General features: G+C 43.7%; 1 protein-coding gene across 6 annotated transcripts in view; it reads left to right on the top strand.

The window, feature by feature from the left end:
• LOC106610626 (echinoderm microtubule-associated protein-like 1) overlaps positions 1 to 22259 on the top strand; it is a 111578-nt gene that overhangs the window by 16260 nt on the left and 73059 nt on the right. Inside the window, exon 1 of one of the 6 annotated variants that reach the window (XM_014210044.2) lies at positions 6 to 582. The exons of 1 other annotated variant lie outside the window; for it this stretch is intronic. In XM_014210044.2, the coding sequence (XP_014065519.1) occupies positions 408 to 582 (175 nt within the window). In that variant the 5' untranslated portion in view covers positions 6 to 407. Of the gene's footprint in view, positions 1 to 5; positions 583 to 22259 lie in introns of those variants that run through there. 4 more of the 6 variants (XM_014210043.2, XM_014210045.2, XM_014210046.2 and 1 more) reach the window with 4 other exon arrangements.

The raw sequence follows: 22259 nt of genomic DNA, 5'->3' as shown, positions 1-22259 counted from the left end.
ATTTTTCTCTCTCTCTCTCTCTCTCTCTCTCTCTCTCTACACACACACACACACACACACACACACACACACACACACACACACACACACTGCTGCCAGCCCTCCACTTACAGCTCCAGCCTTTCAAAGCTGTTTTTCTTCTGGAGATGAGCACACGGTTTAAAACCACACAGCTGCCACTGAAGAGACTGAGGGAAGGAGAGAAGAGTGAGTAGGGGAAATAGGAAGCGAAAAGGAGAAGCAGAGCAAGAAAGCCTGTGTTTTCAAATACTCCAGGTTTTTTGAGTTTACTCCTCGGGACCATTCAAAGAAGAGAAGAGAGTCTGAGTTCACATGATATTATCAGAGTGAATGGGTTGCCATGGTAACTGACACTGGCAGCCTGACACGAGAAAACTCGATGTTGAATGGAGGAAGATCCTCGGTGGTGGCAAGCAAGCGAAAGTAACAGGGATTTGAGGGAGGCGAGAGGGAACAAGAGAGGAGTGAGTGGAGGAGCGCGGTGGAAGTCCAGAATGGAGGACGGGTTTTCCAGCTACAGCAGCCTCTATGACACATCTTCGCTGCTGCAGTTTTGTAACGGTAAACTCAACCTCATCCCTGGTTATCATTATGTGTGCTTGACATGACATGTCACCACTGCCTGGTTAAACTAAACACCAAAGAAGTAGTCCCTGCCCGCAGGGCTGTTGCATGTAGGCATGAGGCTATTTTGGAGCTCAAGCTGGACTTGATGAAAGTGAAAGTTTATCCTTTGTGCTGAAAAGATGCAATCTTATGTGACAGACACAGATGGGATCATAGGCTATAAGCTACATGACCCTAATTTAGACATAGCAGGTTACAATATTAAATGTAGAGTTGAACCATGCAGAGATGCAGAGATTTGTCTTTCAAAACCTCCTGAGGAAATGTTTCTGCCAAGAATCTCCGTTGAAGGTCTCTGTGGCTGTTGTGTTCTTATGAAGCATTGTGCCTAATAATAATATGCCATTTAGCAAATGCTTTTATCCAAAGCAACTTACATTGTACATATGGGTGGCCCCAGAGGGAATCAAACCCACAACCCTTGGTGTTGAAAGCACCATGCTCTTCTGACTGAGCCACACAGTCTTCTCCCTGGTGTGCTAATTGTCATCAGTATCTAGTGATCAGTTCAAGTGTGATTTAACCTTTTACTGCAGTGGGCTAAATCAGGGTCACACAGAGTGTTTCTTGGTAGTCTTAAACAAATCTACTTTGAAACAAAAGTACACACCTCACACACATGGTTATAGGCTTAAATAAAAGAAGACACTTCTACCATGTCAGATATAGAGTTGAAATGTATTCAATTTTGAGTTGCATCACAATATTACATTTTATATACATCACAGAAGACTGAAATATAACAAAACCGTTTGAAATAGAAACATCAGATTTTCTGTGTAAAAAATGTAATGTTTATAAATTATGAAAAATATTAATAACATTCCACCTATGATGCCACTAGAGGGCAATTTGGACATTTGACTGCAGAAAAGGGTTTTAAATGCCGAAGGGTGGAAGTGGAGTTGGGGTTGCAGGTTATTAGTGGAGTGAGTGAAGGTGCAGCGTGACACATGACTTTGTCACAACTAATCAATCTATTATCAACAAAGCCTGATGTCTGCTCGGATACAGGAAACACTGTCTGACACTTATTTATAGCTCTGCTGAGCCAAAGGAAGTAGGGTGAGATGCTGGAATTTGGATAAGGAAGCTGATCTTAGATCTGTACCCTGGAGCAAAACAAAGAGAATACTCAAATTGTCTAACGATGTGGCCGATTAGTGAGTTATAGAAGGTTGGCAGTATAAAACTTAATTTCCATGGTTGGGAAATGAGAAAATCTATGACATTTACAAAGTCATGTCCTGAACATGAACTAATAGTGAAGTGTGCTGTGTGGTGTGCAGACATGCTGATAATGTCAATGATGTCACGGATATTCTCTCGGGCATGTTGGATTACCTGAAAAACAGATGTAGGCTGAATGTCAGGTTGGATCAAAATAAATAAAGCTTCATTCTCCAAGGATGAGTTGACCTTTTAGAGTGTTACGAATGATACTGTAATTTAAAGAAAGAAAAGAGGCTACTGCAACATGTCATATTGTTTAATTGCTGTCAACCTCAAGGGTGTTAATTAAAGAATTCACACACATACAGGAGTATTGGGTCAAATTGGTGCAAGGGCCAAGACAAAATCCCTTTTCCCACTGTGTTGTCAAACATAAAAATATTGACTAAAGTCTCTAGGTTTTGAATGTTCTGAAGTCCCCCAATTGGCACCTACATGCATGCCCTAGTCTGACATGGTTGACATTTTGTAATTATGTAGCGGTTAATGATTTTTCTGTGCAAGCGAAAGGCCAGTGAGTGCCTCAAATCACTGCCTTACACTGTTTGTTATTACTTCAGAAAGTCCGGTTAGCTCTTACAAGCCAGAAGACGAAACACGCCAATCTGTTGTGACTCTTGCCAGGGATTTTCAAATGTTCTCTCACTAGAATGACTAAGACTGTCATATCAAGCGAGAGGACCTCATTGTTCCAACATACAACTTAATTGTGTGAGTGTGTAGTCTGGAAGCTCTGAAATCACCCAGTGGTGTGTTGGCCAGCTGTAGCTCTGCCTGTAAAAGTGATGTCATTTGTTCTTGAACGCTTCATGTGTTAGTGATCAGCCAACCAGACTAATGGCAGGGGAGACTGGGTCAGCGACTCAGCAAACTGGAAAAGCATGCTTTTGTCCCGAGGAGATCGGCTACTAAGGGAAATTATCCCCATTAGTAGCCTAGTAGTCCAATTATCAGGGAGTTGCATCTTTAGCAGAGGATCTACAGTATTGAATATATCCACCACACCTTATGAGTGCCTTTAATGTATTTTTTTGTTGCTGTCCCTATCGCTAGGTGTCTGACTTAATACTGACAGTGGACAGTGGATGATCTGGTTGTATTCACTTAGTGTTATGACTGATCAATAGATTATGAATCAAAACAAGGTGGTCAATCCAGAGAATTCACTGTTTTACCCTTCAGATTTAACCAGACATCCTTATCACTTCCCCTCTCCTCTAGGGCCTGCAGGGCTGGCACTACCCGCTACATCACCAATGTCACCAAGAGACTGGTAGTTGGCACACAAACAGTGTGACACGGTTCCCTCTCCTCTTTGTTTTCTGTAAAGCCATTAATTGAAGCACATGCAAAGGGATTAGGGTTTAAATCCTGCTCACGTTACAAACCAACAAAAACAGACAAACAAAAGGTTGGGCCAGGTCGGGTCAGCCCATGCCTGCCCACATTCAAGGAATCCTGACCTGTACCCAAATGTGCTCTCTGAGATTTCAAGTTTTTTGGTTTCCAAAAATTCCTGTTTTGTTGGCCTCTCCATGTTGGAGTAATGTTGACTAAACCAACAGCACTGATCCTACTCTATCTTCTAACAGAGGTGGTTCAGTGACCACACTCTTGTGATGAGTAACCTTGCCAGAGACCTGGGGCCTCATTTATAACCGTTGCATACATTTCACACTAAATATCCTTTACCACATTAAAAGAATGAAGGACAGCTTTTTATTGTTGAGCGAGTATTTCAGTTCTGTGGGTAAGATAACTCATCACTGCTGATCAATTTTAAGGTTGGCCATTGATTCCCTTTAGTTGCATTGGGCTCCCTTTCTGACTCTTCTGGTGATTTGTTTTCTCTGTTTGCTTAGTTGAAGCCAGACTACACTGAAGGATAAAAGTCATTTTCTCTCTTGAATGGAGAGATATTCACAGAGGCAGTTTGGGCTCTTGTGGCACTGTCATGCTGCACTCCTCTGCCAATTTATCTAACCCCCTTTCTCCTCCTCTTCGGAGATAAGAGATCACCGTTAATGTTCTATGCTGTCATTTCTGTTGTAGAATACAAAGCATAAACAGTGGAACTGACAGTTTGAACTACTTTGCAGATATGAAACAAACAGACACTCATAATATCAGTCAAAAATATAAAATTCCTAGTTTATGCTGCAAAAGCAACTTTGTAAGATGTTTAAAAAATAGGTTCTATTTGACTCAAAATTCCATTACGTAGAGTAAGGCATTGTTGGCTGAATAGATGGATGCAGTTCAATAGATGATTAATAAATAGTGAAAATAAAATCCAAAAAGTTTCCACATGCACAAAAAACCTATTTCTGTCAAATTTTGGGCACAAATTTGTTTATATCCCTGTTAGTGAGCATTTCTCCTTTGCCAAGATAATCCATCCACCCTGACAGGTGCGGCATATCAAGAAGCTGATTAAACAGCATGATCATAACACAGGTGCACCTTGTGCTGGGGACAATAAAAGGCCACTCTAAAATGTGCAGTTGTGTTACACAATGCCATAGATGTCTCAAGTTGAGGGGGCGTGCAACTGGCATGCTGACTGCAGGAATGTCCACCAAAGCTGTTGCCAGAGAATTTTATGTTAATTTCTCTACCATAAGCCGCCTGCAGCGTCATTTTAGAGAATTTGGGAGTTGGTCCAACCGGCCTCACAACCGCAGACCAGGTGTAACCATGCCAGCCCAGGACCTCCACATGTGGCTTCTTCACCTGCGGGATCATCTGAGACCAGCCACCTGGACAGCTGATGAAACTGTGGGTTTGCAAAGCCGAAGAATTTCTGCACAAAATGTCATAAAACGTCTCAGGGAAGCTCATATGTGTGCTCGTCGTCCTCACCAGGGTCTTGACTTGACTGCAGTTCGGCGTTGTAACCGACTTCAGTGGGCAAATGCTCACCTTCGATGGCCACTGACATGCTGGAGAAGAGTACTCGTCACAGATGAATCCCGGTTTCAACTGTATCCGGCAGATGGCAGATGGCGTCGTGTGGGCGAGCGGTTTGCTGATGTGAACGTTGTGAACAGAGTGCCCCATGGTTGCGGTGGGGTTATGGTATGGGCAACGAACACATTTGCATTTTATCAATGGCAGATACCGTGACAAGATCCTGAGCCCCATTGTCGTGCCATTCAGACACTGCCATCACCTCATGTTTCAGCATAATAATGCTCGGCCCAATGTTGCAAGGATCTGCACACAATTCCGCATACTCATGCCAATTTGTGCACACAATTTGAGAGAAAGAAGCTTTTTGTGCGTATGGAACATTTCTGGGATCTTTTGTTTCAGCTCATGAAACATGGGACGAACACTTGACATGTTTATCTGGGCACAAGGCGAGACTCAGATGCAGACACTGTAAAGGGGTACGTAACTGGTGGCAGTGAAGTCAGACGCAGGAGAGCAGAACTAGGTAATAGCCGGAGCAGTTTAATATCAAAACCAATGGCATTAAGTAATAACCAATATGGGTACAAAACCCGACACGCACCAGTAAACAAGTGCACAAGCACTTAAACAATTCTGCACAAAGACATGGGGGGAACAGAGGGTTAAATACACAACACTTAATGAGGGAAATGAGAACCAGGTGTTTAGGAAAACAAGACAAATGGAAAATGAAAAGTGGATCGACGATGGCAAAAAGACCAGTGACGCCGACCGCCGCCCAAACAAGGACAGGAACTGACTTCGGTGGAAGTCGTGACAGACACAGGAAGCAGATGGTTGGAGTCTTAGATGTTTATTGATCCAGAAAGGGGTAGACAAGAGAATGGTCATGGACAGGCAAAAGGTCAAAGCCAGTTCAGAGTCCAGGAGGTACAGAGTGGCAGGCAGGCTCGAGGTCAAGGCAGGCAGGTACAGAGTCCAGAAACAGGCAAGGGTCAAAACCGGGAGGACTAGCAAAAAGAGAAGAGAAAAGGCACGATCACAGGAAAAACATGCTGGTTGACTTGGACATACAAGACAAACTGGCACAGAGAGACAGGAAACACAGGGATAAATACACTGGGGAAAACAAGCGACACCTGGAGGGGGTGGAGACAACAAGAACAGGTGAAACAGATCAGGGTGAGACAGTACACCCCCCCCCCTTAGGGGTGGATACCTGGTTGACCGGGGTGAAAAATTGGCGATGAGGGCCAGGATGTCTTTAGCAGGGACCCAGCACCTCTCCTCCGGGCCATAACCCTCCCCGTCAACCAGGTAGTGGAAACCCCTGCCCCATGGAGGCATCTCACCGTATATGCTGGCTGGCTATCGATGACCCGGAGGGGGAGGGATGGGCCTAGAAATAGAAGACAAAGGACTGAGGCACGGGATTAATCCTAGACACATGGAAGGTAGGGTGAATACGGAGGGTACGGGGTAACACAAGACAGACAGCAGTGGAACTAAGCACTCTAGAGATGGGAAAAGGACCAATGAAAAGGGGGGACAGTTTGTGGGACTCCACCCGAAGGGGCAGGTCCCTAGTGGAAAGCCATACCCTCTGCGCAATGCGGTAGCGGGGAGCTGGGGTCCGACGAAAGTCCACTTGTCGACGATACCTGGAGTTAGTCTTGAGAATTACTGCCCTGGCTCTTCTCCAGGTACGTTGACAGCAGTGGACAAACATCTGGGCCGAGGGTACACTAACATCCTGCTCTTGTTCTGGGAAGAGTAGAGGTTGATACCCCAAAGAACACTCAAAAGGAGAGAGTCCTGTGGCCAAACAGGGAAGGGTGTTCTGTGCATACTCCACCCAGACCAGTTGTCAGCTCCAGGTATTGGGGTTGGTTGAGACCAGGCATCTCAGGGTGGTTTCTAGGTCCTGGTTGGCTGGCCGTTGGATTGGGGACGGAATCCGGAGGACAGGCTGGCCGACGACCCAATAAGGGTGCAGAACGCCTTCCAGAACTGAGACGAGAACTGAGGACCCCAGTCGGAGACCATGTCCACCGGGAGTCCATGGATCAGGAAGACGTGCTGCACCATAAGCTGGGCTGTCTCCTTGGCAGAATTTAGTTTGTGGAGAGGGATGAAATGGGCGGCCTTGGAGAATCGATCCACTACCGTCACACGGAACCCAAACCGGCTGTGCGCGTGCGCCATCGTGCAGAAATGTATTTTGTCCCCCTACACCAAACGCGATCACGACACGCAGGTTAAATCTAGACGTTCCGCTAGCGGAACACCTGCTCCAATATCCAATGATAGGCGTGGCGCGAATGACAAATTCCTCAAAAATACAAAAACTTCAATTTTTCAAACATATGACTATTTCACAGCATTTTAAAGACAAGACTCTCCTTTATCTAACCACACTGTCCGATTTCAAAAAGGCTTTACAGCGAAAGCAAAACATTAGATTATGTCAGCAGAGTACCAAGCCAGAAATAATCAGACACCCATTTTTCAAGCTAGCATATAATGTCACAAAAACCCAGAAGACAGCTAAATGCAGCACTAACCTTTGATGATCTTCATCAGATGACACACCTAGGACATTATGTTATACAATACATGCATGTTTTGTTCAATCAAGTTCATATTTATATCAAAAAACAGCTTTTTACATTAGCATGTGACGTTCAGAACTAGCATACCCCCCGCAAACTTCCGGGGAATTTGCTAACAATTTACTAAATTACTCACGATAAACGTTCACAAAAAGCATAACAATTATAGATACAGAACTCCTCTATGCACTCGATATGTCCGATTTTAAAATAGCTTTTTGGTGAAAGCACATTTTGCAATATTCTAAGTACATAGCCCAGCCATCACGGGATAGCTATTTAGACACCCAGCAAGTTTAGCACTCACCAATATCAGATTTACTATTAAAAAAGTTTGATTACCTTTTGTTGTCTTCGTCAGAATGCACTCCCAGGACTGCTACTTCAATAACAAATGTTGGTTTGGTCCAAAATAATCCATCGTTATATCCGAATAGCGGCGTTTTGTTTGTGCGTCCCAGACACTATCCGAATGGTAAAGTAGGGTCGTGCGCATGGCGCAATTCGTGACAAAAAAATGTCTAAATATTCCATTACCGTACTTCGAAGCATGTCAACCGCTGTTTAAAATCAATTTTTATGCAATTCATCTCGTAAAAAAAGCGATAATATTCCGACCGGGAATCTCCTTTTCGGCAAACAGAGGGAAAAAAAATCACAAAGACGGGGGCGGCCAGGGCACGCGCCTAAGCCCACAGTCCCTTGATCGGCCACTTGAGAAAGGCGATAATGTGTTTCAGCCTGGGGCTGGGATGACGACATTCTGTTTTTTCCCGGGCTCTGAGCGCCCATGGAAGACGTAGGAAGTGTCACGTTAGAGCAGAGATCCTTTGTAAAAGATAGAGATGGCAAAGAAGTTCAAGAAATGGTCAGACAGGCCACTTCCTGTAAAGGAATCCCTCAGGTTTTGACCTGCCATTTGAGTTCTGTTATACTCAGACACCATTCAAACAGTTTTAGAAACTTTGGAGCGTTTTCTATCCAAAGCCAATAATTATATGCATATTCTAGTTACTGGGCAGGAGTAGTAACCAGATTAAATCGGGTACGTTTTTTATCCAGCCGTGAAAATACTGCCCCCTAGCCATAACAGGTTAAAATGTCAAAACAAACTCTGAACCAAATGATATTAATTTGGAGGCAGGTCGAAAAGCATTAAACATGTATGGCAATTTAGCTAGTTAGCTTGCACTTGCTAGCTAATTTGTCCTTTTTAGCTAGCTTGCTGTTGCTAACTAATTTGTCCTGGGATATAAACATTGAGTTGTTATTTTACCTGAAATGCACAAGGTCCTCTAATCCGTCAATTAATCCACACATAAAACTGTCAACCGAATCGTTTCTAGTCATCTTTCCTCCTTCCAGACTTTTTCATCTTTGAACTTATACGGTGTTTGGCATCTAAACTTTCATAGTATTACCACAACAACCAGCAAAACAGTTCGTCTTTCAACCACCCACGTGGGTATAACCAATGACTAGATGGCACCTGCTTCTATAAACCAATGAGGAGATGGAAGAGGCAGGACTTTCAGCGCGATCTGCGTCAGAAATAGAAAGGAGTTCTATTTTAGCGCTTGGCATCGCAGACGCTCGTTGGCGCGCGCGGGCAGTGTGGGTGCAATAATTGAATAACATGAATTTCTACATTTATTTTGCGACGCTCGCGCACGCGATGTGTCCGGTCTGGTCAGCATGACAGTGTTGCCATCAGATGGAGGGAGCCCAGAGACAAAGTCCAGAGAGATATGGGACCAGGGACAGGTAGTTGCTGAAGGAGGCCAGAAGGAGCTTGCCGTGGAGTCTTGTTCTGAGCACACACTGTGCATGCGGTGACGTAGGCAGAGACGTCAGGAACCATTGTGGGTCACCAGAAACGTTGTCGGATGAAGGCTAGGCTACGACGGGAACCTGGATGACAGGTCAGCTTTGAGGAATGAGCCCATTCCAGGACCAGACTGAGTTAGGAACAAATAACCGGTTAGCCGGGCCCCCTTCAGGTCCAGGCTGGGAACGTTGGGCCTTGCGAACCAAGTTTTCAATACCTCAATCCAAGCAGCAAGACATGAGGTAGAGAGAATGGTTTCGGAGACCGAGGGTTTGGCAGAGGAACTGTATATGTGGGAGAGGGCATCCGGCTTCACATTTGTGGACCGTGGGCAGTAGGAAATGGTGAAGTTGAATCTGGTCAACAATAAAGCCCACCGGGCCTGCCTGGAGTTAAGGCGCTTGGCTGTACGGAGATATTCCACATTTTTATGGTTGGTCCAGACCACAAAGGGCTGTTCTGCTCCTTCCAGCCAATCCCTACACTCCTCCAGTGACAACTTGACATCCAGGAGTTCGCTGTTGCCAACTAAATAGTTCCTCTCAGCCGGACTGAGACGATGAGACAGGAAGGCACAAGGATGGAGCTTCTGGTCCTGTGCAGATCGCTGGGACAGAATGGCCCCCGCTCCAACATCAGAAGCATCAACCTCTACCACAAATTGACCGGATGGATCCGGATGGGTGATGTGGTGAACCAATGTTTCAGGTCCACGAAGGCTTTGTTGGAGACCATGTGAACGGTACTTTGGGAGAGGTGAGTGCCGAGAGGGGGGCTGCCAGAGTGCTGTAGCCCCAAATGAAACGGCGGTAGAAATTAGCAAACCCCAGGAAACGTTGCAACTGCACCCTGGACGTTGGCCGAGGCAACTCCACCACCGCTTTCACTTTTTCCTGATCCATTTGGACATTTCCATCAGCGATGACATATCCCAGAAAGGAGATTGTTGAGCGATGAAACTAACATTTCTTGGCCTTCACAAACAATTGGTTCTCCAGCAGATGCTGAAGGACTTGTCTGACATGAAGAATGTGTTCTTGGGCAGACCGGGAAACAAAACAGGATGTAGTCCAGGTAAACGAACACGAAACGGTTCAGCATGTCCAAATGGCATGACCTGGTACTCAATGTCCACTGGCTGTATTAAAGGCTGTCTTCCACTCATCTCTTCGCGTTTCCGAACCAGGTGGTAGGCATTCCGAAGGACCAGTTTGGAAAAAAATGGTGGCTCCCTGGAGCGGTTTAAAGGCCGAGGAGAGGAGTGGTAGGGGATAACAATTCTTGATCATTATATCATTAAGACCCTGGTAGTCAATGCACAGTTCAGGATCTTGTCCTTCTCCACAAAGAAAAACCCTGCGCCGGCAGGAGATGCAGACGGTCGGATGCCTCCAGTAGCCAGAGATTCCTCAATATACTCTTCCATGGCCTTGGTCTCCGGGCCGGATAGAGAATGTAGATGAGCACGAGGTGGTGTGGTGCCTGGGAGGAGATCAATGGCACAATCATAAGGACAGTGCAGAGGAAGAGAAGTAGCCCGTGCCTTACTGAAAACCTCCAAGAGGTCATGGTACTCAGTGTGGACGACAGAGACATCCGTGGCTTTGCTCACGTCCTGAGGGGAACGTCTCAAGGATGGCTGTGCCGTTTTAAGGCAATGAGAATGACAAAACGGACTCCAAACCTGGATGGAGCCCGTGGTCCAGTCAATAACCGGATTGTGTTTCTGGAGCTAAGAAAACCCCAAAACCACAGGAACATGGGGTGAATCGATGAGGAGGAGCTGTATAGTCTCACTATGGTTTCCTGACACCCGTATATGAACGAGCACAGTGCTATGGGTGACTCTTCCAATAGAACGACCATTCAGTGCCCTTGCATCCATGGGGACAGAGAGAGGTTGAGTGGGAATACCCAATTCAGAAACTATGGTAGCATCCATAAAACTTTCATCAGCCCCAGAGTCAATGAGCACTCAGTGAGGCTTAGATTGGTCTCCCCACAGCAAAAGCACAAACAAAGGTGTGCATGTGATGGGAATAAAGGAATTCCCAGTCGGGCTAACCAGAGTACTTGTACCGACCAGAGACAGGGGTTTCCTAATAGGGCAGTTAGCTATATAATGTCCTGCCTCACCACAGTACAGACAACAGTTAGAACTCAACCTTCGTGAGCGTTCCCTAACTGATAACCGAGATCTTCCCAGTTGCATTGGCTCAGGAGTATCCAGCTCACCTGTTGTAGATGATTCACGAGGGGGCTCGGGTGGCTTCAGATCCTCTCGGAAAAACTGCCTTCGGAAACTACCGGATTCCTTCGACGGTGAGCCAGCCCTAGCAAATGAACGTGTGTGCCCGAGGCCAGACCTCTTCTCACTCCAGCGTTCCTTTAGACACCCATCAATTCTAATGGTGAGAGCGATGAGGGAGTCGAGGTTCACCGGTAACTCCCGAGCAGCTAGCTTTTGACGTAATTCAAGAAGCTTACTGGCCGCCTCTCTTCCAAATACCGGAGAATCGAATACCTTCCTCACCTCTGCCATGAACTCCTCCAGATGACAACAAAGGGTGGATTATTGCTCCCAAACAGCCGTGGCCCAGGAGAGCGCCCTTCCCGACATTAGCGTAATAATATACGCTATATTCGATCGATCCGAAGGGAATGAAGATGGCTGTAGCTGAAAAATATGAGAACACTGAGAAAGAACCCTGACAGGTACCAGGATTCCCAGAATATCTCTCCGGAGGTGGTAAGCGGGGTTCTCGAGGAACCGGGGTAGGCTGTACCAACTCACCACTAAAAGGAAAAAAATGTACCGGGAGATTGGGGTTTCTCAGGGATGGCAGACAGCCTAAGATTGTAAGTAACAAGACAGACATATCTGATATTGGCACAAAGCTTAATTAGCTCCATGGTAGACTTAAACCTTTGGTCGTGGCATTCCGTCAGGGAACAAAGCCCTTCCAACAGGTGCTGTAGTAGTTCCTCATGCCTCCCAATAGTGGCTCCCTGCAGGGACATACTATATACTATAAGGGCAGAAGGCGAGACCCAGATGCAGACACAGGAGGCAGATGGTTGGAGTCTTAGATGTTTATTGATCCAAAAAGGGGTAGGCAAGAGAATGGTCATGGACAGGCAAAAGGTTAAAACCAGTTCGGAGTCCAGGAGGTACAGAGTGGCAGGCACGCTCGAGGTCAAGGCAGGCAGAATGGTCAGGCAGGCGGGTACAAAGTCCAGAAACAGGCAAGGGTCAAAACCGGGAGGACTAGCAAAAAGTGAAGCGAAAAGGCAGGAGCACGGGGAAAAACACACTGGTTGACTTGGACATACAAGGCAAACTGGCAGAGAGACAGGAAACACAGGGATAAATACACTGGGGAAAACAAGCGACACCTGGAGGGGGTGGAGACAATCACAAGAACAGGTGAAACAGATCAGGGTGTGACAATGTTGCGTTTATATTTTTGTTCAGTATAATAACAGTTTTATTCATCAGTGTCTAAGCGTCCAGTCAAACAGATAACCTAGACTTGAAAAGTGAACATCTGTTTCATCAAACATGGGGCATGATGTGTAATATTATACATTCATACTTACAGAAACAGCATAGCCATGATTTTCCTTTTATTTTTGCATTCTGATTCTGCCTTTTCTTCCGCTGAAAACCAATGACCCATAAAAACAATGAAGCATATATAGAACAGCATAAGTCACGGGGTAAATATATGTCTGAAAAACATTGTGTAAGTAATATTCCCTGTTGTGCCCCACGGTGAGGATGAGTAGTGTGTGTGTCTGTGTGATCGTGTGCGTGTATGTGTGTGTGTACATATGTAAGCCTCTAGCACTGTGAATATATAAGATAAATACAGATAGCGAGGTCATAACACATCCAGGAGAATACAGCTCTTCCACAGATCCTTGAGCTGCATTTGATGCGTATGAATACCAATGGAAGAGAGTGATAAAAATGCTGCTTTCTATTGAATGTGTGGAAGTGTTGGTACGAGAGGTATACTGCTGAGGCTTTGTACTTCAGTACAGGGAGCAGGAGGGGTCATAAATCATCAAACTTTCAGCAGCAGGATTCCAAGGAGAAGCTGTTTAGTGCTCTGGTTAACGTCCTCGGATGGGTGGTGTTCATTAGGCACCTATGGAAGAAAACGGACCGAAACTGAGAGAGACTACCTGGTCCAATAAGAAACTACAATTTTCCATGCACCACTAGGTGCATGTTTTGGTTTGTGCCCTAGCACTACACCAGTGGTGGCACCTTAATTGGGGATAACAGGCTCGTGGTAATGACTGGAGCGGAATTAGTGAAATGGTATCAAATACAACAAACACATGTTTTCCATTCGTTTGATGCCATTCCATTTGCACCGTTCCAGACATTATTGTGAGCTGTTCTCCCCTCAGCAGCGTCCACTGCACTACACAGCTGATTCAAATAACCAACTCATCATCAAGCTTTGATTATTTGATTCAGCTGTGTAGTTGCAAAAACAAAGGCAAAAAACAAAATGTGCACCCAGGGGGGGCCCCAGGACCGAGTTTGGGAAACCCTGTCCTATTGAACACAACCCTGATGTTGAAGATATTCAGCACAACTCTCAAGAGTAGGACAATCAAAGGTGTTTTATAACTAAATCTGGAGCTATCAGGATTATTCAAATCTGGTATTTGGATTTAATATGCAAGTATGCAAATTATTAGACCAGTAGGCCAACTGTGATGTATGTTTCACTGAAAATATTATGACATGTGGATGAATTAAATGAGTATGACAAGCTGAACAACGAGCGGTGAGGGCAATTATTTAATTCTAGTGTAATTATATGTATTTGCATATTTCCCCACCCCAAAGCCATGGCCCATCATATGGCCTGGCTTGCATTTATAATTCAATGCCATGTTTTCAATACCCAGTACTAATCACACTAGATATAATTAACCTTATACTGATGAGAGTATCTCCCTTAGCTGATTGGTTGAATTCTGTTATTAAAGGGGGGAAATGGGGAAAAGCCCAGTTTAGCAGATGGCTAAGAGATATGATTCCTAATTAGATTGTGTGTATATTCACATGATGGAGAAATCTATCAAGATAGAAAACATTCACTATCACAGGTAAGGGAATAAAGAGAATGAGATCAATTAAATTAATTTTCAAAAGCATTTAAGTAGCTCAGTTCACTCTTTCTCTTCAAAGAATAGTATGTTTGACTCAGCTTTTATGCATTCCTTGTGCCCCTATAGGGAAAGTTTTTTTCAACAAGGTTGCATTTCTTACATGAATATGTCACTTTGATTTCTTACCTTCCAGGTCACCTACTTGGTCATTTTGTGAATATATATATTACTTTCTGGAACTACTACATGTACCCATCTCATTGTTATTAAATTATTAGAGATACACATTGTTTTTGCACCCACCATGAGTCATGTCCACAATGTTCATGTGAGGTTAAATGTGTATATTTTGGGAAGTTAGCACTCAGTTTGTTTGACCTGACGAAGATCCGTTTCGGATCGAAACTGTTAAAGTTGCGTCAATTCGTTTCTGGTATCAGAACAAAATAGTCAGCACATAGTAACTTCTGATTTATTTGTACTTTAATTAATGCAAACACGTGTGTGGTAAATAGGTGGTTCGTATATATACGGTCTCTCTGTGACACCTCGCAGGGCAGACAGAGAAGAGAGCGACACATCCTATTGTTCTCTCTTATATACTCTGACAAAGAGTTCCTGCTCAATGCTGGCCTGTCAGAGGGAGGAGGAGCGTGGTTTAAACTTGCTCATCCTATCGTCGGCGTGCAGGCTGGTCCCAGCCTCGTGACGCACTTCCTGTCGCCGGTTGTAGTTCTTGTCTTCAGCAGTTGACTTATCCGTAGTTTATATACTTAATATTGTAGCATAGCTTCCCGGTATATTATATAAGTTATGCAAACAAATAGCCAGTTCAACCCTAACAAAACGTTGTCAATAATTGGGAGCTTTAACAGTGTGCGGGCCTTCTTGTTCTTTACTACCATTCTTCTAAGCCAACACTAATGGAAAACTGTCATTTATATGGTTATTTGGGGTATTATCAACAGCAAAATACTCTGAAACGTTTTACTGCAGCTGTAACGGCTGTCTTCAGGAAAGGACCAAAATGCAGCAGAGTTAGTATTCATCATTCAATTTAATTGGAAAGAACACTATACAAAAACAAGGAAACTGACAGCCAACAGTCCTGTCAGGTGCAACCACACTAAACAAGAAACAATTACCCACAAAACCCAAAGGAAAAACATTCCTTATGTGTGACTCCCAATCAGCAGCAACGAGCTTCAGCTGTGCCTGATTGGGAGCCACACACATGGCCCAAAACAAAGAAATACCAAAACATAGAAAAAGGAACATAGAACGCCCACCCAATGTAACACCCTGGCCTAACCAAAATAAAGAACAAAAAACCCCTCTCTATGGCCAGGGCGTTACAGCAGCATACTGTAAATGATGGTGCATTCTGGGAAAATATATAATGTATTTCCAAATAGTACTGTAATTCAACCCCACAGAATACAGTCCTGTACTGTGTCTTTGGAGCGCCAACAATCTTTTGACCACTAGTGGTGCATGGTATTGTTGTTTCTGGCTCAATAGCATATTTTGAGGCGTGCCTTGTAAGAGGCTATATTTGTTGCACCTGTGAGTGAGAATGCTGTTACAATTTAACTCTTATGTGGTTATAGTGCCCCATCAATTTAAAATGTATAGAGGACAGAATGGAATGGCAGCAAGTCTTAAAACCTTGAGTGCATGATCATTTTGCCATGTCTCTTTGGTCTGTTTTGCCCTGTGGTCGATGCAAGTTTGGAAGCCTTTGTTAAGGCCTCTAGAAGAGCAACTGATATAAAACACCAAGTATTCATTAATATGTTGTAATGTGTAAACACTTTAACTAGCAGCCAACCTGCTTGCACTAATCCCCTGTAATTACAGTAAAACACTGTGAAATTTAAACCCCTCTCGTCAATGAATTTCATTCATCCATTCTTTCATTCATTCATCACGATTTTTTTACAGTATAATACAGTCAATTTTACGGTATTTTACTGTGTCATTACACAGTACTTGCTTTGATACCATAATTATATTACAGTAGGTGTACTGTAATATGAAATACAGAATGTGACTTACCACCGAGCTGCTTGTAAAAGACTGCCAAATTCACTGTAAATTCATATGCTTGACATATGGTCCGCCTCATACACAGTATCTGGCTCGGAACATCCCTGATTGTCCAGTGTTACCCTTCTCATTTGGTTTACACACCATATGTAAATCCTAACTCTTGCAACAATGCTGTCACTTGTCTGAACAACTGGACTGCCCAACGTTCCTAGCTGTTTGTTATTTGTGCACAAGGCCTTGTTTGTGGGAGAAAAGGTTAGCCAATCATGCACACTGAAAAGAGCATTGTGTCAGGGTATGGAATGCCGTTTGGGTCTTTACGTGTCAAAAAAGATACATGTCAAATAACACTATTTGACGTATTAAATAAGCTTTTAATTTGACACGTCAAATAACACAATTCTATTACAATGTTGTGTGTGATGAATTTGCATGTGTAAGCCAAGCGCCACCACTATCAGTAGCACTGTAAAAGCTGTACAAAAAAGTCTGCATACAAGCACACGCTAGCCACGAACGATGTGTTTACAATACCGCAATGGTAATAAGGTATTACTTGTTCGACCGCAACTTCTGGGGTAGCTAGCTAGCTTTAGCTTGGTACCTAGCTAGCACCAATACAACCAGCCTGAAAACAATGACCAGTAGAAACTGCGTCATTTTCATTATCCTTAACAATGATTTAGGAATCCTTGTGAGTAAGTATTAGCTATGTAGCCACTTGTTGTTTGCCTATTGAAATTGAACTTCAGTTCATGAAAATAAACAGCTAGCTAGCTACTTAACCCTGTTGCTCAAAGCTAACGTTATAAGCAGCCAGCTAGCTTCATCTGGCTAGTGACGCTCGACCTGACCGGGTTATGTGTTGTGAAGCTTTTGCGGTTTGCCTTCAAAATAAAAGTACCACTTTAAAAGTGATGCAGAAAGTTACAATTGGTGGAATCATGCCATGTTTAGACTAGATAATGTTAAACAAGGTTGGATTGTGAAGCAATGAAATGGGGTATCAGTCTACTCGGTGACACCCACAGAACACAACTATGAGGAGTTTACGCAAATATTAGGGTTGTAGCTCTTATCGTGGGACTGTGACTGTGTGAAATCACCTCCCAGTCAGCCTATTGTGTGTATTGACATTCATATTGCACTGTACAGCTTTACCTAAGGATTGGGGATCAATGAAATGGGATATCAGTCTACTCAATACCCAAGATATTTTTTCCCAACGTCCTCCTCAGACTCCAAAACATCCACGCAGTATTGTTTTTCCTCAGGAATGGTGTTCAATACACATGGGTTGACAATAAATGTGGCTCAATTCACAGTTGTTTCAGAGTCCCGCAATAAGAGCTATGATGCGAATGTTTCTCTGGGTGTCACTGAGTAGACTGATACCCTATGTCATTGATCCACAATGGACAAAATACATTTATGCACGATGGCGCACGATGGCAAGCGACATCGTGCATAAATGTATTTTGTCCCCCCACACCAAACGTGATCACGACACGCAGGTTAAAATATCAAAACAAACTCTGAACCAATTATATTAATTTAGGGACAGGTCGAAAGCATTAAACATTTATGGCAATTTAGCTAGCTAGCTTGCACTTGCTAGCTAATTTGTCCTATTTAGCTAGCTTGCTGTTGCTAGCTAATTTGTCCTGGGATATAAACATTGAGTTGTTATTTTACCTGGAATGCACAAGGTCCTCTACTCCGCCAATTAATCCACACATAAAATGGTCAACCGAATCGTTTCTAGTCATCTCTCCTCCTTCCTGGCTTTTTCTTCTCTTGACTTCATATTGCGATTGGCAACTTTGATAAATTAGGTGCATTACCGCCACAGACCTCGTTCGTCTTTCAGTAACTCACGTGGGAATATCCAAATCCAATGAGGAGATGGCACGTGGGTACCTGCTTCTATAAACCAAGGAGGAGATGGGAGAGCCAGGACTTGCAGCGTGATCTGCGTCAGAAATATAACTGACTTCTATTTTAGCCCTTGGCAACGCAGATGCTCATTGGCGCATGCAAGCAGTGTGGGTGCATTAATTGAATAATATAGATTTCAAAATGTATTTTGCACCCGACGCGAGCGGTGTAGTCAGCCTGTAAGGCTGTACAGTGAAATAAGTATGCCCCCAATGCAATTCGAAAGTCTAATGCTTCCAGTGTGATTTCAACAGCTTTTTGTCAAATGAACAAATTGTTGTCTTTTGTTGATTTTATATAATAACATTTCAACCTCGTTTAGCATGAACTATTCAATTATGGCATAATTCTATGTGTATTCATTTGCATCACTGTCAATGACTTTTATTTTGAAGGCTAACCGCAAAGTCCACTATTGTGGCTAGCTTCACATAGATGGGTCCAACCACCATTTATCAAATAAGAACTGTTTTATAAATGAGGGGTATTTTAGATGATGACACCTAGCTATATAGTTAGCTAGCTAACTATATAGCTACTGAAACAGATTATGTCATTTTGCTGTGTTTTTGGGGAAGAACATTGTTTGCATCCATGAGCTAGCTAGCTTTCTTTTATGACCAGCACTGTAGGTGCGTGAGACAACTTTACCAGCATCATAGCATGTGTATCGATGAATCGTTGTGACATATGAAATACGAGTTATAGTGTAATCAAGGTGTAATAACTACGTAAAAAACTATGAGCACGTAAAATGATTATGTGACGTGAAGGTATATTCAGGTCCTGATTGGTCAACAAGCTTGTTTGACACATCAAATAGTGTTATTTGACTGTGTCTTTTTTGACACGCAAAAGCCCCACACGGCGCTCCATAGAGGAGAGAGTCGAGCCGACCATTAGTTATAGCACTGATGCTATGCCCCACTTCTTAAAAATCAAAGCGGTGTGTGTGTGCGTGTATCCTTCACAGTGTTGCCATCAGGGTTCTGCTGTACCCTCCTCCCATAGAAACGAGTGATGTTGCCTAATTTATGTGCTGTGGTCTCTCTGTTCTGTCTGGGTTCCATGAGGGAGTGAGTAACTTACCCTAAACTGTGGCCTGGCAAGGCTTTGAGCAGGTCCTAGCGGATGCAGGGCTGATGTACAGTATGTAGAAAGGAGGGAAGGAGTTCTTCATCTTGTTAGAGACAGGATCCCAATATTGTACAATGTTACCAATCCCAGAGTAGCAATTGTAATACATAGTATTAGCTGTGCCTATTTTTGTTGGTGTCCAGTTTTACTAGTCAACGGGACAATTTTTTTCCTTGTTTAATTGGTTGGCATACAGATTCGTTTTTTTAGTTGGTGGCTTTACACCAGTCTGATAAATGTCTCTTCTCAGATGAAACCATATTGCTTTTACACACAATGCCTATAAAACGTGTATTTACTCTTAATAGGCAAGGATAGTAAAATAATTGCATTATAATGTCCTAGCACAGATGTGATTTAGCTTGACCAGTAATCAAGCGAGAAAGCGAACATTTTGTAGCATCTTGCCATTGAATCTTAACCCTTCATAAAGATGGTGCTGCAGCTGATAGTGGCCGTTTTATGGCTCCTGACCAATTCTGCTATTTTGTGTGTTTTTTACGCTAATCTGAACTTTTTTGTACATGATGTCTCTGCCATAATGTCCCATGGACGAACACAGCTTCTGGACATCAGAACATTCAGGAGGCTGAAGAAATTGGCTTGGCCTTTAGACCCTCACAAACTTCAACAGTTGCATCGTCGAGAGCATCCTGTTGGGCTGTATCACCTCCTGGTACAGGAATTGCACCGGCCGCAACCTCAGGGCTCTCCAGAGGGTGGTGCGGTCAGCTCAACGCAGGCAGTGGGGGAACACTGCCTGCCCTCCAGAACATCTACAGCACCCGGTGTCACATGAAGGCCAGAGAATAACATCAAGGACCTCAGCCAACCAAGCTACGGCCTGTTCACCCTAATACCATCCAGAAGGTGGACACAGAACAGGTGCATCAAAGCTGGGACCAAGAGACTGAAAAACATCTTCTATCTCCAGGCCATCTGTCACGTTCGTGTGTAGACAAGGACCAAGGCGCAGTGTGAGTATCGTTCCACATCTTTATTAATATGTGAAACTATGCAAGACATACAAAAAACTATAAACAAAACAACAAACCGTGATGACAGAGGTGCACCATGCACTAAGTCAAAATAAGATCCCACAAACAACAGGTGGGAAAAGGCTGCCTAAATATCATCCCCAATCAGAGACAACGATAGACAGCTGCCTCTGATTGGGAACCATATCAGGCCAACATAGAAATAAGTAACATAGATTTCCCACCCTAGTCACACCCTGACCTAACCAAATAGAGAATAAAAGGGATCTCTAAGGTCAGGGCGTGACACCATCAGACTGTTAAATAGTCACCACAAGCTGGCCTCCACCCAGTACCCTGCCCTGAACGTAGTCACTGTTACTATCTGGCTACCAACCAGTACTCTACCCTGCGCCTTACAAGCAAGGTTTGAAATATGTTCTACCCTCTTGTGGCTTTGAGTCAGTGATTCTTATCACAGCATTATTCTAAAATTGATTGAATTGTTGTTTTTCCTCGTCAATCTTCACGCAATACCCCATAATGACAAAGCAAAAACTGGTTACATTTTTTATTGATGACATTTGCATAAGAATTCAGATCCTTAACTCAGTACTTTGTTGAATCACAGTGATTGGCAGTGATTACAGCCTCGAGTCTTCTGAGGTATGATGCTACAAGCTTGGCACGCCTGTATTTGTGGAGTTTCTCCCATTCTTCTCTGCAGATCCTCTCAAGCTCTGTCAGTTTGGATGTGGAGTGTCGCTGCACAGCTATTTTCAGGTCTCTCCAGAGATGTTAGATCGGTTTAAGTCTGGCTGGGCCACTCAAAGACATTTAGGGAATTGTCCTGAAGCCACTCTGTGGAGTGGTTGAAAAACAAGTTATAATGACTCCAACCTAAGTGTATGTAAACTTCCGACTTCAACTGTAATAGAGTTGAAGTCGGAAGTTTACATACACTTAGGTTGGAGTCATTAAAACTAGTTTTTCAACCACTCCACACATTTCTTGTTAACAAACTATAGTTTTGGCAAGTCGGATAGGACATCTACTTTGTGCATGACACAAATCATGTTTCCAACAATTGTTTACCGACAGATTATTTCACTTATAATTCACTGTATCACAATTCCAGAAGATTACATACACTAAGTTGACTGTGCTTGTTAACAGCTTGTAAAATTCCCGAAAATGATGTCATGGCTTTAGAAGCTTCTGATAGGCTAATTGGCATACTTTGAGTCAATTGGAGGTGTACCTGTGGATGTATTTCAAGGCCTACCTTCAAACTCAGTGCCTCTTTGCTTGACATCATGGGAAAATCAAAAGAAATCAGCCAAGACCTCAAAAAAAAATGTAGACCACAAGTCTGGTTCATCCTTGGGAGCAATTTCCAAATGCCTGAAGGTACCACGTTCATCTGTAAAAACAATAGTACGCAAGTATAAACACCATGGGACCATGCAGCCATCATACCGCTCAGGAAGGAGATCCGTTGTGTCTCCTAGAGATGAACGTATTTGGTGCGAAAGTGCAAATCAATCCCAGAACAAAAGCAAAGGACCTTGTGAAGATGCTGGAGGAAACAGGTACAAAAGTATCTATATCCACAGTAAAACGAGTACTATATCGACATAACCTGAAAGGCCGCTCAGCAAGGAAGAAGCCACCGCTCCAAAACTGCCAAAAAAGAAGCTAGACTACGGTTTGCAACTGCAAATGAGGACAAAGATTGTACTTTTTGGAGAAATGTCCTCTGGTCTGATGAAACAAAAATAG

Source organism: Salmo salar, chromosome ssa09 (assembly GCF_905237065.1).
Source record: "Salmo salar chromosome ssa09, Ssal_v3.1, whole genome shotgun sequence".
Classification (NCBI taxonomy): domain Eukaryota; kingdom Metazoa; phylum Chordata; class Actinopteri; order Salmoniformes; family Salmonidae; genus Salmo; species Salmo salar.
This window is presented reverse-complemented; position numbering and strand designations above follow the sequence as displayed.